Below are 13669 nucleotides of genomic sequence, written 5' to 3' on the forward strand. Positions count from 1 at the left end.
CTTGGGTTTCGCTTATTCTGATTCAGATACTGTCTTTGATGTTTGTCTTTAAAGTAGAAATGTAGAAACTGAGATGTTTGTTCAATATTTTGTTCCTGAAAAAGGAAATGAATTGCTCGGCATCTGAAACCGATGCAACAGGCAAAGGTTGCTGAATTCGAGCCATTTCCGAGTACATTCTCGATGGTGAACATGTAAACAAGGTATACGAACTGCATTAAACTTGGAGCCAAGTGATATCTCATACAGACATATAACACAAATCACTCATAACCCCATCCGTTTTGTCGACTCTCAACCTGATGATTTCCCAAAATGAGCATTAGCTCGACCACCATGGGAATGGTGCGGCATAGACCATTATTGGGTTCAAGAAGGAATGTTGATGTAAATCGTCACATCTTAGCTTGAAATCCTTGTCATGTCCTTTCGTATTTGATTCATTTATGTCCTCTTCTTTATCACGACTCTAACTCCCAATGCAAATCCCTCGGGATAAACGGCCAACTAAAGCAACTCTCTTAAATGGCTGATGCTACTCATTATTTCCATCCTTACTTTGTAAAGGTAATATCTCTGCAACATGTCCTTTGGGGTTTCATATGGATGGTAATGGAGAGCTCCCTTTCTGTGTTGTGGAATTTACAGGTGAAGGTAAATTATGTGTTATTGGGGACTTCGGTCCTGGACTGCTTGCTCTTTGGTTATCGGTGGGCTTAACCAGGAGGAGCTGTTCCAGAGCATATAAAACTTCCGACATCAGTGGTCGGAATTTTGCCTCCCGAATGCACTGCAACGCAAGGACTGTAGTCATGTAAGCAGCTTTTTGTGGGTATTTCCCCTCCAACCTGGTGTCCATTATCCGAAATAACTTGCGCTTGTCGGCTAGATAAGGTCTTGCCCAATCCACAAGATGCTGTTCGACGCCGACTTTAGTTTTATCTACAACACGTCTTCCCGAGAGGAGCTCTAGTAGCACGACCCCAAAGCTATACACATCACACTTGGCTGTTAGCATACCTGCATTGCGAAGAGAAAAGTGATATGGACATGTTTTGCCTAGGCTTGGGGGCACTGTAGTTTGAGATCAAACATTTAGAAACCCGTAGTTACAACAAAACTTTAACTTTCCATTCAGTAAACGAAAAGAGACTGTAACGACGCAAGCCCATCACTAATAGCTATTGTCCGCTCATCAGCCTCACGGTTTGAAAACGTGTCTACTAGGGAGAGGTTTCCACACCTTTATAAGGAATGTTTCGTTATCCTCTCCAATCAATGTGGGATCTCACAATCTACCCTCTTAGAGGCCCAACGTCATCGCTGGCACACCGCCCAGTGTCTGGTTCTGATACCGTTCTTAATAGTCAAAGCTCACTGCTAGTAGATATTGTCCGCTTTGGCCTGTTATGTATCGTTGTTAGCCTTACGATTTTAAAACGCATCTACTAGGAAGAGGTTTTCACACCCTTATAAGGAATGCTTCGTTCTCCTCTCCAATCAACGTGGGATCTCACGAACGCTCAAATGATACAAATTCGAAAGGCATCCCAATAAACCAGTGATTCTTAAAATGGGGCAGAAAACAAACCGGTGGCAATGTATTCTGGAGCAGCATAGCCTTGAGTACCAATGACCCGAGTGGACACATGACTCCGATCACCAGTTGGGCCTGCTTTCGCCAAACCAAAGTCCGAAAGCTTTGCATTGAATTCCTGTGTGCATAATAATTTCATACTTACTGATCAGACAGCTAAACTTTAGTTATAAATTCACAACAGCTTGTATAGATTAGAACGAGAACGAGGAGGAAGTGTTCGAATCTTCGCTCTACTTCCTATTACGCTACTTTTTCGTACGTATTTCATTTACTCGAACAAAAGAATAGACATACAGAATCTAAGAGGATGTTCGAAGCCTTGAAATCGCGATAGATAACTGGCTCTGGGGAGTTGTGCAGAAAGGAAAGCCCTCGAGCAGCTCCGATAGCAACTTTGATCCTTATTGCCCAAGATAGTGGTCGTGCACCCACTGCATTATTGTATGACAGAGATAGTTAAGAACAAAGGTTAATGGTTGCAGTTAGCCAAAACGTTTCGACTTACTTCTGAATAGATGATTTTCGAGGCTGCCTTTGGACATGTACTCATAGACGAGAAGTCGGCTCTCCCCATCGAGGCAGAATCCGATTAGTTTAACGAGATGTGGATGATGAAGCTGACTGAGGTGAGTTACTTCTGACTGCAATCAATAGCAACCTGATTTATAAAGCCAACTATAAGCCCGAAAGATCAACGGGTCGTATAAAAAGAACGAGAAAACTACCAGCCATTCCTTGTGGCCTTGATAGCCTTCAGAGTTAAGCTTCTTGATAGCAACAACCATTCCAGTTCCAGGCTTCACTGATTCGAGCGTTTGTTCATCGAGCCATCCTTTGTAAACATGACCGAACCCTCCTTCTCCAATGAGAGTGTCGGGGCGGAAGCTTTTCGTGGCATTCTTAAGCTCACTGTATGTGAAGGCTTTCAGATTTGGAGACAACAATATTTCACCTTCAGATCTTTTAGGTTGAAGACCTCTGGATGGAGTATTCCCACCAAGTGCTGGAGCTCTCAAAGCAGCAGTTGAATGACCTTTCCTATCTTGATTATTTGGTGTTTCTGCAAGGGATAACAATCACAATGACTTAATATGAAGCTCAAAGATCAATGTTTGAGCTAAAGTTCATTAACAAGAACACAGCCTCCTTCGCACAGTCCGATCCCACTCGGTTCGAGTGTTTCCAACATATCGTATCTTATGCTCGTTGTCTCTCGAACTCCCGTGCATTAACCCCAAGCGAAAATTTCTCCAATGTTCCATAGCCTACTATAACTTAGCTTCGGTTTAGTATGCACTAGATAAACCGAGGAGAGTAGCAAACTCTTACTGAATAGTCCGAAAGAGCAAACTTAAAGAGGACAACATATGCTAGCAGTGGGCCTGGGTTGTTACCGCCACCGTCTATCTGCCTCCTAGGAAACACATTATGATCTTCAAACCAGCTGCAGTTCATTCGAAAGCAAACGTATAAATAAATAAAATCCTGACCCGCCAGTTGTTTCATCTATCTCTTCACGAGACAGGTTAGTTAATAGTCCAATCCTACCAGGCTTTCCCTTTCGAGTTTTCCCTCAAGGTTTTTAACTCCACCGATGTGTGATCTCACAATCTACCCCCTTCAAGATCCAATGTCCTCTTGCACTTAATTCTCTCTCCAATCAATATAGGATATCTCACCGTCCATGCTCTTTCGGGACCCAGCGTCTTCGCTGGCACACCGCTCAGTGTCCACCCCCTACGGGGCTCAGTGTCCTTGCTAGCAACTTACAAAGCTAAAACTACGACATGGGAATTGAATCCAAGCTACGAAAAACATCGCATAAAGGGGAAAACAATGGCAGAGAAATCACAAGAAAAACCAAAAAAAGCGCTACAATCCACTCATCCATGAAAAACCCTAAACAAAGAAATCACGGAAAGCTACCATTTCCAGAACACAAAACAAAGATCATCTACTAAAAAAATGACGAAAAACGAGAAGAATCCATGGAATCAACAACAAAAAGGGGAATTAGGGCAAAGAAATTACCAGAATTAGGGAGCGATTTGAGAGAGATATTGACCTTAGCGCGAGCTTGGAGGCAATTACCCATTGGAAAAAAACGAGAACGAAAGCAAGAAGAAGGCAACAACAAGAACAAGTACGAAGAACTCTGAAAATATTGCAGAGTTCGAATCGTTCTAGTGACGCTTCTCTCGCTCCTCTTCGAGCATCGGGCGATTCTTCTCGCCCAGTTATGGAGGTTAACATCAAATCTGAACCAATGCAACAAAAATTGAACATCATTTTTTCGTGACAAAAATAGATTTTCGTGTGATTTTTATTTCCTTAAAAAAAAAAAAAAAAAAAAAAAAAAAAAGAGAGATAGTGACGCCGGAAGAACGAAAAGGGAGAGGGATGAGAATGTCGATGTCAAAAAATGATCAATTGCTGACGTGTAAGTACCGGAATACACTGCGCCGGCGACAAGCAACTCCGTTAAATACACTTTTACTAAAATGCCCCCAACTTTTATTATATTAAATTAATTATACCATATTGTTATTAATAAAAATTAAAAAAAAAATGTGAAATTTAGGAAAATGTAAAATGACATTTTTAGGAAAATACTTTTTTTTTTCAACTTAAAATTTTAGTTAAAAGTGATTTGTCTCGGACCAAGACGTAGAAGCTTTTTCTGTCCTCGTCCAAAATTTTTCATTTATTTTTACTGGAAATTAGTGAAAATTAAAATTTTTTAATCATTTTTATTCTGTCGAGTTAAATAGACATTTTTAATACAAAGATCAAGTTTTTATTTTTATTTATGAAACGTGATAAAATTGTTGAGATTATAATGTAAAAAAAAAGGAAAATTTGAGAAATAATATATAATTTGATAGCAGAAACGATATATTTAGTAATTTAGCGTTATGATTAGGTTTATGATAGTTAGGTTATGTTGGCTCTGTAAATAGGTGCGATTTTCTGGAAGAATGAAATATCATAAGTGAAATTGAATTTTGGTTAATAAGAACGATCAGCTAAGATAAGCTTACGAGCACTAAGACGATCTCTTAAGAATTGAGAACAAAACATGTTGTACGGACCATATTGGTCTGTGATGATGGTCTCCCCTCTTGCAAAAACATGGTACGCACGGGATAATCCACACTCTCAGAAACATGTCAAGACAAGCAGACAACATAACCATGTAACAAAAAAGACGTTAAAAATATCAATTATTTTTTTAAATCAAAATAAAAAATTATATAAAAAAATAAGTAATTATAATTATTGATATTTTTCAATTATACAACTTAGGAAAAAAAAAAAAAAAAATTGATCCAAGGGTCCAGTCTACATTGCTACCCAATCTTTTTCATCAGAGAAAAATTATTAAATTATTTACGTCTCTTTATTATCCTTATCTACCCCTTATCACATCAATATCTAATAATTTATCGATAGATATGATAAGATCAATAAAAATTAAGTTCGGTTACCTTATTAGCACGAGGAACTAGGTATAGCATAGACCTCCGTTATTTATATATGGAGTTCTGATTCTGGTGGCAACATGCTATGGGGTGACGGTCCTGCTTATCAGGTCAAATCAATACGTTCGAAGAAGAAAGATTGGAATATCAATCGAATCACTTTTTCGAGAAATACGAGACATCTAAGTCATACAAGTAAAGAGATATATTCACTGATAAGAAAAATAAAAAATAGGAACGGTATTGAATTGATGATAAAATAGAATCATGGGTCTCGAAGAGTGATTCAATTGATGATAAAGAAAGAGAATTTTTGGTTCAATTCTCCACCTTAACAACAGAAAAAAGGATTGATCAAATTCTATTCAATCTGACTTATAGTGATCATTTATCAAAAAAATAACTCTGGTATATATATATATACATATATATATATATATATATTTATTATAATTATTCCTAAATTAATATACTCATACAAACTATAAATTAATAATTATATAATTTAAATTTAGTCTATTAATTAAAATAAATAATAAATTTTAAATGTGTTAAAATCGATGCATTAAATATTGAGATTTATTTATTTATTTATTTATTTATTGGTGTGGTTGAATGCTCTTCACGCGTGCTTTCAGAAGAAGCAGCAGCTACACTTCCAATTTGTTTTCATATTCATTGCTTTTCTTTAGGGCATCGCCCACATCTATATATATATATATATATATATATATATATATATATCTTCTTATCCTTTTCCCCATACTTTCCTTCCAATTCATAGCCACACACCACACAATAACAACGTGCCATTTCCTTCCAGTGCCCGATCAAGATCTCACGCTAGTTAAGTAGAAACTTTTTCTTAATAGACGTGTTTTAAAATCGTGAGGCGGACTGCGATACGTAACGGGTCAAAACAGACAATATCTATTAGTGATGAGCTTGAGCGGTTTAGATTCTTTTGGGTCGTGTTCTTCTAGTTAAATTAATTAGATTAGTGATTCAATACAGAGAGATTGCAAATTGTCAAGCGTACAAGTCACGAAAGTACTGAAGTATTGATAGAAGATTGTACTTACTGTAACTCATCGGTATTGTTAGATTAGCTTAACGTAACAAAAAACCCGAGTTTTTTTTTTCTTTTTTCTTATTGAAACCCTTTAACGAGAAACTTTTACAAAACCCAAAAACCCTAAACCGACGAACATTTAATTACTTATAGCAACATCATATCATATCATAGTTATTAAACATCTCACTGTGTGAGCAAGCTTCTTATAATGGCTGCTTGAGCTGTGTCAGAAGTCGCTAACAACTCCGACAGTCTCTCACTCAGATCGTCTACTTCTCTATGTAAACTTCGAATGTAATTGCATGTCTCTTGCAATACCTTTGCAGCGGAAACCTACAAAAGAAGAAGAAAAAAAGTCATACTGGGTCTATCTCGAATCTCTTTCTTAATACCGTACTAAATTTGAACGCTCGTGCATACCTTATCAGAATGGCGATTACGAATCTCGGGCAAGAGCTGTTGCAGCTTATGAACGAGGTCAGTGATCTGTTCGTCGCTGATTCTTACTGCACTTGATTGCCTCGAACGAGATCTACCCGACATGTTCTTATAGATAATGTCGAAAAAAGGAGCTAGCTTTACAAGAGTGAGTGAGGAAAGAGGTAAAGGGTTTGTTTCTAATGTTTGTTTAAGCTATAAAAAGGAGTTAAAAATGGGAAAGGAACAAAGAGAAGGAAGTGATCTAAAGAAGAAATGCATGGGAGAAAGCTGTGGGCTAAGAGCTCTATTTAAATAGGGTTTTTGGGAATGCTCCATTTTTGTTGTCTTTGCATACAAACCACAAGTGGGTCTTAGTGGACTCTCTGAGGACTTTGATGACAACCATGTGTACCTTCAATTATAAAATAACCCTTAATAGGCATCTTTTTCCGTTGGTGCGATCAGCTCCGGATTCGAACGTCTAACTTTTTAGTTGATATACGTCTCAATCAGTCTCATGGTTGTCATGACTTCCCTTTTCTGTTCTTAACTTAGTTCGAGGGTTTTTTTCGTATACTAAAACGAACCTGGTCCAAGCTAATGATAGGAGAAATCAGGGTCTAATCATCCTAAAGTAATCTATACCAACCGACTTCAAACGAGTTATAGGGTTTACTAACAGATTTCAAATGGGTTATAGGGTTTATCAACAGACTTCAAACGGGTTATAGAGTTTACCAACAGACTTCAAACGGGTTATAGGGTTTACCAATAGACTTCAAACGTGTTATAGGGTTTATCAACAGACTTCAAACGGGTTATGGGGTTTATCAACAGACTTCAAACGGGTTATAGGGTTTACCAACAGACTTCAAACGGGTTATAGGGTTTACCAACAGACTTCAAATGGGTTATAGGGTTTACCAACAGACTTCAAATGGGTTATAGGGTTTACCAACAGACTTCAAACGAGTTATAGGGTTTACCAACAGACTTCAAACGGGTTATAGGGTTTACTGGCTAAGCTTTACTTCAATGCCTATGACGTGGTCAATGGCTATGTCACTTATGGCCAGAAGAGACATTACGATCCTACTTAGGGTTTGCTACCTAATCCTCGATAATTTTAAAATTTACGGAATAAATATCGGTATATACTAATTTTGATATTAACATAAAATTCTAAAAAAATAATAAAAAAAAGTATTATATATAATAAAATAATAATTAAAAAAAAAAGGAAATGGGCCTACGTGGAGGAATCGGAACCCGAGGGATAAATAAATGGGTTGACTAGTCAAAGTTGATAAGTGCTTCCATGTTCGCGAGATTTACAACGTGTCACGCCAAACATCTCCATACATTACATGCACCGACTTTTTCCCCACATTTAATTATTTATTATTTATTTTTATTTTTATTTTCCAAGAAAAATCCCCACCGTTGGATCCTAAATTCCAATCAAAACTTAAAAAAAAAATAAAAATAAAAAAATTATTTATTATTTAAATTATGATTATAATATATATACAATTTTTGGAAGTTGAGAGCAAGTTGACTACGGAAGACAGGACATTTGCAGCTAAATTAAAATTAAAAAAAAAAAATAAAAAAAATTAAAAAATTAAAATTAAAAAAGTAATTAAAAAAATAATTAAGAAAAAAAAAAAGGAGATTTAAGATGACAATGAAATCTCGTGGCAGAGAGATCTGATTTTGGTTTGCATTTGGAGAAATATTATTCTTCATTGTCACGTGCTTATGCTCCACGTCATCATTTCCCAATCCCAATATAAATAATTTTATTTTTTTTAAATATTTTTAAATGTTTGTTTACAACAATTTTTGCCTTTTAATTATTAATAATTAAAAGACGACATGTATTTGAGGAAATTATTTTTATATTATATGATCCAATTAAAAATAATATTTTTATGTTCATTATTTTATTAAAAAATAATTTTTTTAATAAATATAATATTTCATGTTATAGATTTTATTTTAATTGATAATAATATATTTCGGTGTATCAAAAATTGTGTTGATTGGACTGTGAGCATATTAATGATATTAGACAGAATAACGAGTGTAGTATACAAGGTATACTAGTTGAGCGGATTTTATTTTTTGTTTGCCTTTACGAGTTGAGCAAACCAATCAAAAAGCTTGATCGTGAATTTATTTGAGGTTCTCATTACTAACACGACAACGTGTGTGTTTACGTCGATGTATCTGCTTCAACTTTACCTGTTTCCAGCTGGTGAAGGAACCTATACTTTTGTCACTATAGACGCTTAGCTTTAATTTTTTTTTTTTTTAATGTAACGTCACGTTCACATAAATAATAATCGATTTTTTTTTTATTTTTCTATTTTTTTAGAACTTAGGAATCCAAATTTTGATAATGGTTGGAAAATAGATTTTTTTTTTTTTTTTTTTTTTTTTTTTTTTTTTTTTTTTGGTAATAATTAATAATTTCCACATGATTGAATAGGAAAACACGAGACTCCATTATTGAAAATAGTCAAAGTAGTAGTTATGCTATTATTTTATTCGTTGCAAAAGATAAGGTAAAATTGGAGTTTGGTATTTGATGGTCTCGACATTCTTTTGTATCTTCTACGTCATGACCATTTACCTATTTGAGTTCGTTTATAAAAGTGAAGACGTGTAACAGTCCAAGCTCACTGCTGGTAGATATTGTTTGCTTTGGTATGTTACGTATCGTTGTTAGCCTCATAGTTTTAAAACGCGTTTACTAGAGAGAGGTTTTTATACCCTTATAAGTATTGCTTCGTTTCCCTCTCCAATCGATGTGGAGTCTTATATGACTATACTGACAAACAAACCCGAGTCATTTTAACATGTTTTGTCTTCATTCATATACTAGTTTTAAAACGCGTCCACTAGGAAGAGGTTTCCACACCCTTATAAGTAATGCTTCGTTTCCCTCTCTAACTGATGTGGGGTCTTATAAGACTATACCCACAAACAAACCCGAGTCATTTTAACATGTTTTGTCTTCATACGCGTCTTCTAGGGAGAGGTTTCCACACCCTTATAAGTAATGGTTTGTTTCCCTCTTCAACCGATGTGGGGTCTTATAAGACTATACCCACAAACAAACCCGAATCATTTTAACATGTTTTCTCTTCACATGCCCTTATAAGTAATGATTCGTTTCCCTCTCCAACCAATGTGGGGTCTTATAAGACTATACTCACAAACAAACCCGAGTCATTTTAACATATTTTGTCTTCACTCACATACTAATTTTAAAATGTGTCTACTAGGGAGAGGTTTCCACACCCTTATAAGTAATGTTTCGTTTCCTTCTCTAACCGACGTGGATCTTATAAAACTATACCCACAAACAAACCCGAATCATTTTAACATATTTTGTCATCACTCACATACTCATTAGAAATTTTTTCGGGCTTGCTTAACTTTGAAGTTCATATGTAACTCGTCTGCTAGGAGTAGGTTTCCACCCCCTTATAAATGGTGTTTTGTTCTCCTTCCCAACCAACATGGGACATCACATCATATAATTGAGTTATCCAAAATGAAAGTACATTTTGTCAGTATAGATAGTAACTTCAATTCTTTTAACCATTAAATTATGATTTTTTTAAATTAATTTCGCTTTTTTTTTTTTAACTAAAAAAAATATAAATAAACAAATTAATAAGGTTTGTAATACTCGAATTAAGATATTATAATTTATTTAAAGGTAATTGGTTGGAATCTCTAATATTTTATTTAAAATATCTGAAACATAAATATTATTTTATTATGATACGGAATAAAATTAAGTAATTAGAAAATAAAAAGGGAAACAAAAGGATGGAAAAGGCAGCGTGCACATGAATCATTAACAGCCAGAAACCCCTTTTTTTAATTTTTAATTTTTTAATTAAAAAAATGAATTTTAAATTAATTTTAGAAAAAGACTGTCATTTTTTAATTAATTAAGATGAAAAATTAGTACTGATTTGGGATTTATTTTATTTATTATTTAATCCTTTGGAACGTGAAGAAATTATTTATGAAAATGTTTTGACTCAAAATCACGTGGGAAAAGCTTAAATAATAATAATAATAATATTAATTTAAAAATTATGTGCTACTAAATATTATTTTTATTTTTATCAAAATAAATATAATTTAATAATAATTGACGTATATTTTATATATTTTTTTTATATTTTATATTTTAATTTTTTTTTTCGAAGATAATATATTATTAAGACGAGAGGATCTCACAGCTTGGTAACGAAGCAACGAGAAAATAATTAATGACTAAGCTGACAAGTTGAGTAAGAAAACAAACGAAAACGATATCAATGAAGGATATCCTATACAGTGAGGAAGTTGGTAAGGCACTACTCGTCTACTATGAGCAATTATTAGAGAAGTACAATTGGATAATGTTCAAAATAGTTTAGGGAGAGGAAGGACTCGAACCATAAAGGCGTAAGTTTTGTTCCGTCCAATTATGATGATAAGGTGTATACTAGGTTAACATGTAAACACGACAGCTACGACCAACGCCACTATTAATATGACTTAATTTTATAAAATAAAATAAAAATGATAAGGAAACTCCAACGTAAGATAAAATCGGACTAGCATAGAAAGAACAAGTCACAAAACGAAGAAGAAGAGAGGCTCGAGGCCGACCATAGGGTTAGCCTTTCAAGGAGACACGAGCCACGAGCCACTCGTGCCCTTGGCTCTCGTGATCTTAGTTTAGCTCAATCCGTTCCATTTTTAGCTTAATTCGAAAACAAACAAAGAAAACCCTAGAAGAGTCATATCAACACACATTAGTCCTTCCCTAGTTTTGGGTCCACTGTTCCGATCATGATTTTTGTATCCCCGAAAGAAAAAGTCTTCTTTTTGGACTGTAACAGCCCAAGCCCACCACTAGCCGATATTGTCCTCTTTGAACTTTTCTCTTTTCGGTTTCTCCTCAAGGTTTTTAAAATGTCTCTCCTAGGGAGAGGTTTCCACACCCTTATAAACAGTGTTTCGTTCTCCTCCCCAACCAATGTGGACATCACATAGACAATTGTGGGTAGAAGAGAATCAAACCTCAACACCGACGTTTAAAGCTACATTCTCTAATCCTCTAAGCTACAAATCCTACCTTGTCTCCACTGAACCTATTCTCGAGAAACCCTAAAAAAAAAAAAAGAACTTTTTCTCTCCTAGCCATTTACCATTTCGGGTTAGGAAAATAAGATTAATTTGGGCCCTTGACGCCTCCAAAACGTGATTTCTAGGTAGATATAACTTATAAGACCAACCAAACCTATAAATTACCGATATTCGAAAGATTTATACTTCCAACGAACCTCGATTTATCCATATAATTTACCAAAACAATGAAAAAGAACAAAGTTTTGATGGAACTCCACACCAAACCATGAACAACATTACCCATTGTTGCTTCATTCAAAATATTAGCTGATTTCTTGTCACAATCCCCTACCAAAATCTCACCTATTTCCACCCATTCTTCCACTCTAAGCTATGCCAATCACTAAATAAAACTCTATTGATTCACAAACCCCTTTACTTCACTCAAAATGAGGCCTAAAACACATCCAATGCACCAATTTTTCAACCTCAAAACCCTAATTTTAGCTCTATTTCTTTCATTGTTCTTCATTTTCCTCATGAAATCTACCATTTTTGATTCATCCACACAAAACCCATCTCCAAAGTTTCAATCTTTTTCATCACAAGCTCCAAAAAATTGCACCCTTTGCAACAAAATCCCTCGCTCTTTATCCCATGCCCTAATCCATTACGCCACCTCCTCCATAACCCCACAACAAACCCTAAAAGAAATCATGGTGGCAGCCTCGGTCCTCGCCGTTCGGTCACCGTGCAACTTCCTCGTCTTTGGTCTCGGTCACGATAGCCTCATGTGGGCTACGTTAAACCATGGTGGCCGGACGTTATTCCTCGAAGAAGACGAATCATGGATTCAACAAATACATCGTCGTTTTCCGATGTTGGAATCTCGACATGCTTGCTATGATAGCAAGGTTCAACAGGCTGATAGTTTGATGGATGTCGGAAAAGGATTGGAGTGTAGGGCGGTTGGTGACCCGAAATACTCTGTGTGTCAACTAGCACAAAAGGGTCTCCCGGAAGAAGTGTATGACGTGAAGTGGGATTTGATTATGGTGGATGCACCGACTGGGTACTATGACGATGCGCCGGGGAGGATGACGGCGATCTATACGGCAGGGATGATGGCGAGGAATAGGGAAGAAGGGGGAATTACAGATGTATTTGTGCATGATGTGAATAGAGAAGTGGAAGATAAGTTTTCAATGGAGTTTTTGTGTGAAGGTTATATGGTGAAACAAGAAGGAAGATTGAGGCATTTTAGAATTCCTTCTCATAGAGATGAATTAGATAAACCCTTTTGTCCATTTTAATCTCGAGAATATTATGTGGGTCAGAGCACGAGCAATTTGCCCATTTTAATCTCGAGAATATTATGTGGGTCAGGTCACGAGCGATTCTTATGAGATGTGTAACGATTGTGTTCTAACAAAAAAAGAAGAAATAGAGTCAAAGGAGTGGTGTGAGGGCATTTTGGTCATTTTATATATCATGAACGATTTCGAAGAGATTCAAGTTAAATGACGAGTTTTAATAATTTTTAATAAAATATATTTTTTTTAGAAAAATAAACATTGCCCTAATTCTAGTAAATATATTTCATTTCTAAATCACTTTTTAATGAGAAAAAATAAAATTAAAAATATCTAAATTTTTCTTTAATCCCTACCTATCATAGCAATAAACCCTTATTTAAAAATGTAATTAATATTGCAATAAAGAAAACTACGGTTATAGTTCATTACATTCTTTTTAACCATTAATTTATCTTTGTCTAAAAAAGTAAATAAAAAAAAAAAAAAAAAAAAAATAATAATAATAAAATAAAATTGAAGAGGAGAACGGGACCTTTTTTATAAGGACGTGAAAACCTTTATCTGGTAAACACATTTTAAAATCGTGAGGCTGATGGTTGACACGTAATAGGCCAAAACGGATAATATGTGC

General features: G+C 35.2%; 3 protein-coding genes across 3 annotated transcripts; 1 reads left to right on the forward strand and 2 right to left on the reverse strand.

Moving 5' to 3' along the window:
* Window positions 1-60: 60 nt before the first annotated feature.
* LOC111801601 (putative serine/threonine-protein kinase PBL3) lies at window positions 61-3916 on the reverse strand. The gene is made up of 6 exons (XM_023685640.2): window positions 3632-3916; window positions 2326-2660; window positions 2106-2241; window positions 1895-2031; window positions 1592-1715; window positions 61-1020 (listed from the first exon to the last, which is right to left on the reverse strand). The coding sequence occupies exons 1-6, from the start codon at window positions 3693-3695 to the stop codon at window positions 599-601; spliced, it is 1218 nt and encodes a 405-aa protein (XP_023541408.2). The 5' UTR covers window positions 3696-3916; the 3' UTR covers window positions 61-598.
* Window positions 3917-6122: 2206 nt separating this feature from the next.
* Window positions 6123-6878, reverse strand: LOC111802650 (transcription factor PRE3-like). The gene is made up of 2 exons (XM_023687083.2): window positions 6578-6878; window positions 6123-6490 (listed from the first exon to the last, which is right to left on the reverse strand). The coding sequence occupies exons 1-2, from the start codon at window positions 6698-6700 to the stop codon at window positions 6341-6343; spliced, it is 273 nt and encodes a 90-aa protein (XP_023542851.2). The 5' UTR covers window positions 6701-6878; the 3' UTR covers window positions 6123-6340.
* A 5270-nt stretch (window positions 6879-12148) lies between these two features.
* On the forward strand, window positions 12149-13243 carry LOC111802166 (glucuronoxylan 4-O-methyltransferase 1-like). Its single transcript, XM_023686430.2, has one exon. It carries the CDS (start codon window positions 12172-12174, stop codon window positions 13033-13035), a length of 864 nt encoding a protein of 287 aa, XP_023542198.2. The 5' UTR covers window positions 12149-12171; the 3' UTR covers window positions 13036-13243.
* The last annotated feature ends 426 nt before the right edge of the window (window positions 13244-13669 follow it).

Source organism: Cucurbita pepo, chromosome 9 (assembly GCF_057944985.1).
Source record: "Cucurbita pepo subsp. pepo isolate OVF chromosome 9, ASM5794498v1, whole genome shotgun sequence".
Classification (NCBI taxonomy): domain Eukaryota; kingdom Viridiplantae; phylum Streptophyta; class Magnoliopsida; order Cucurbitales; family Cucurbitaceae; genus Cucurbita; species Cucurbita pepo.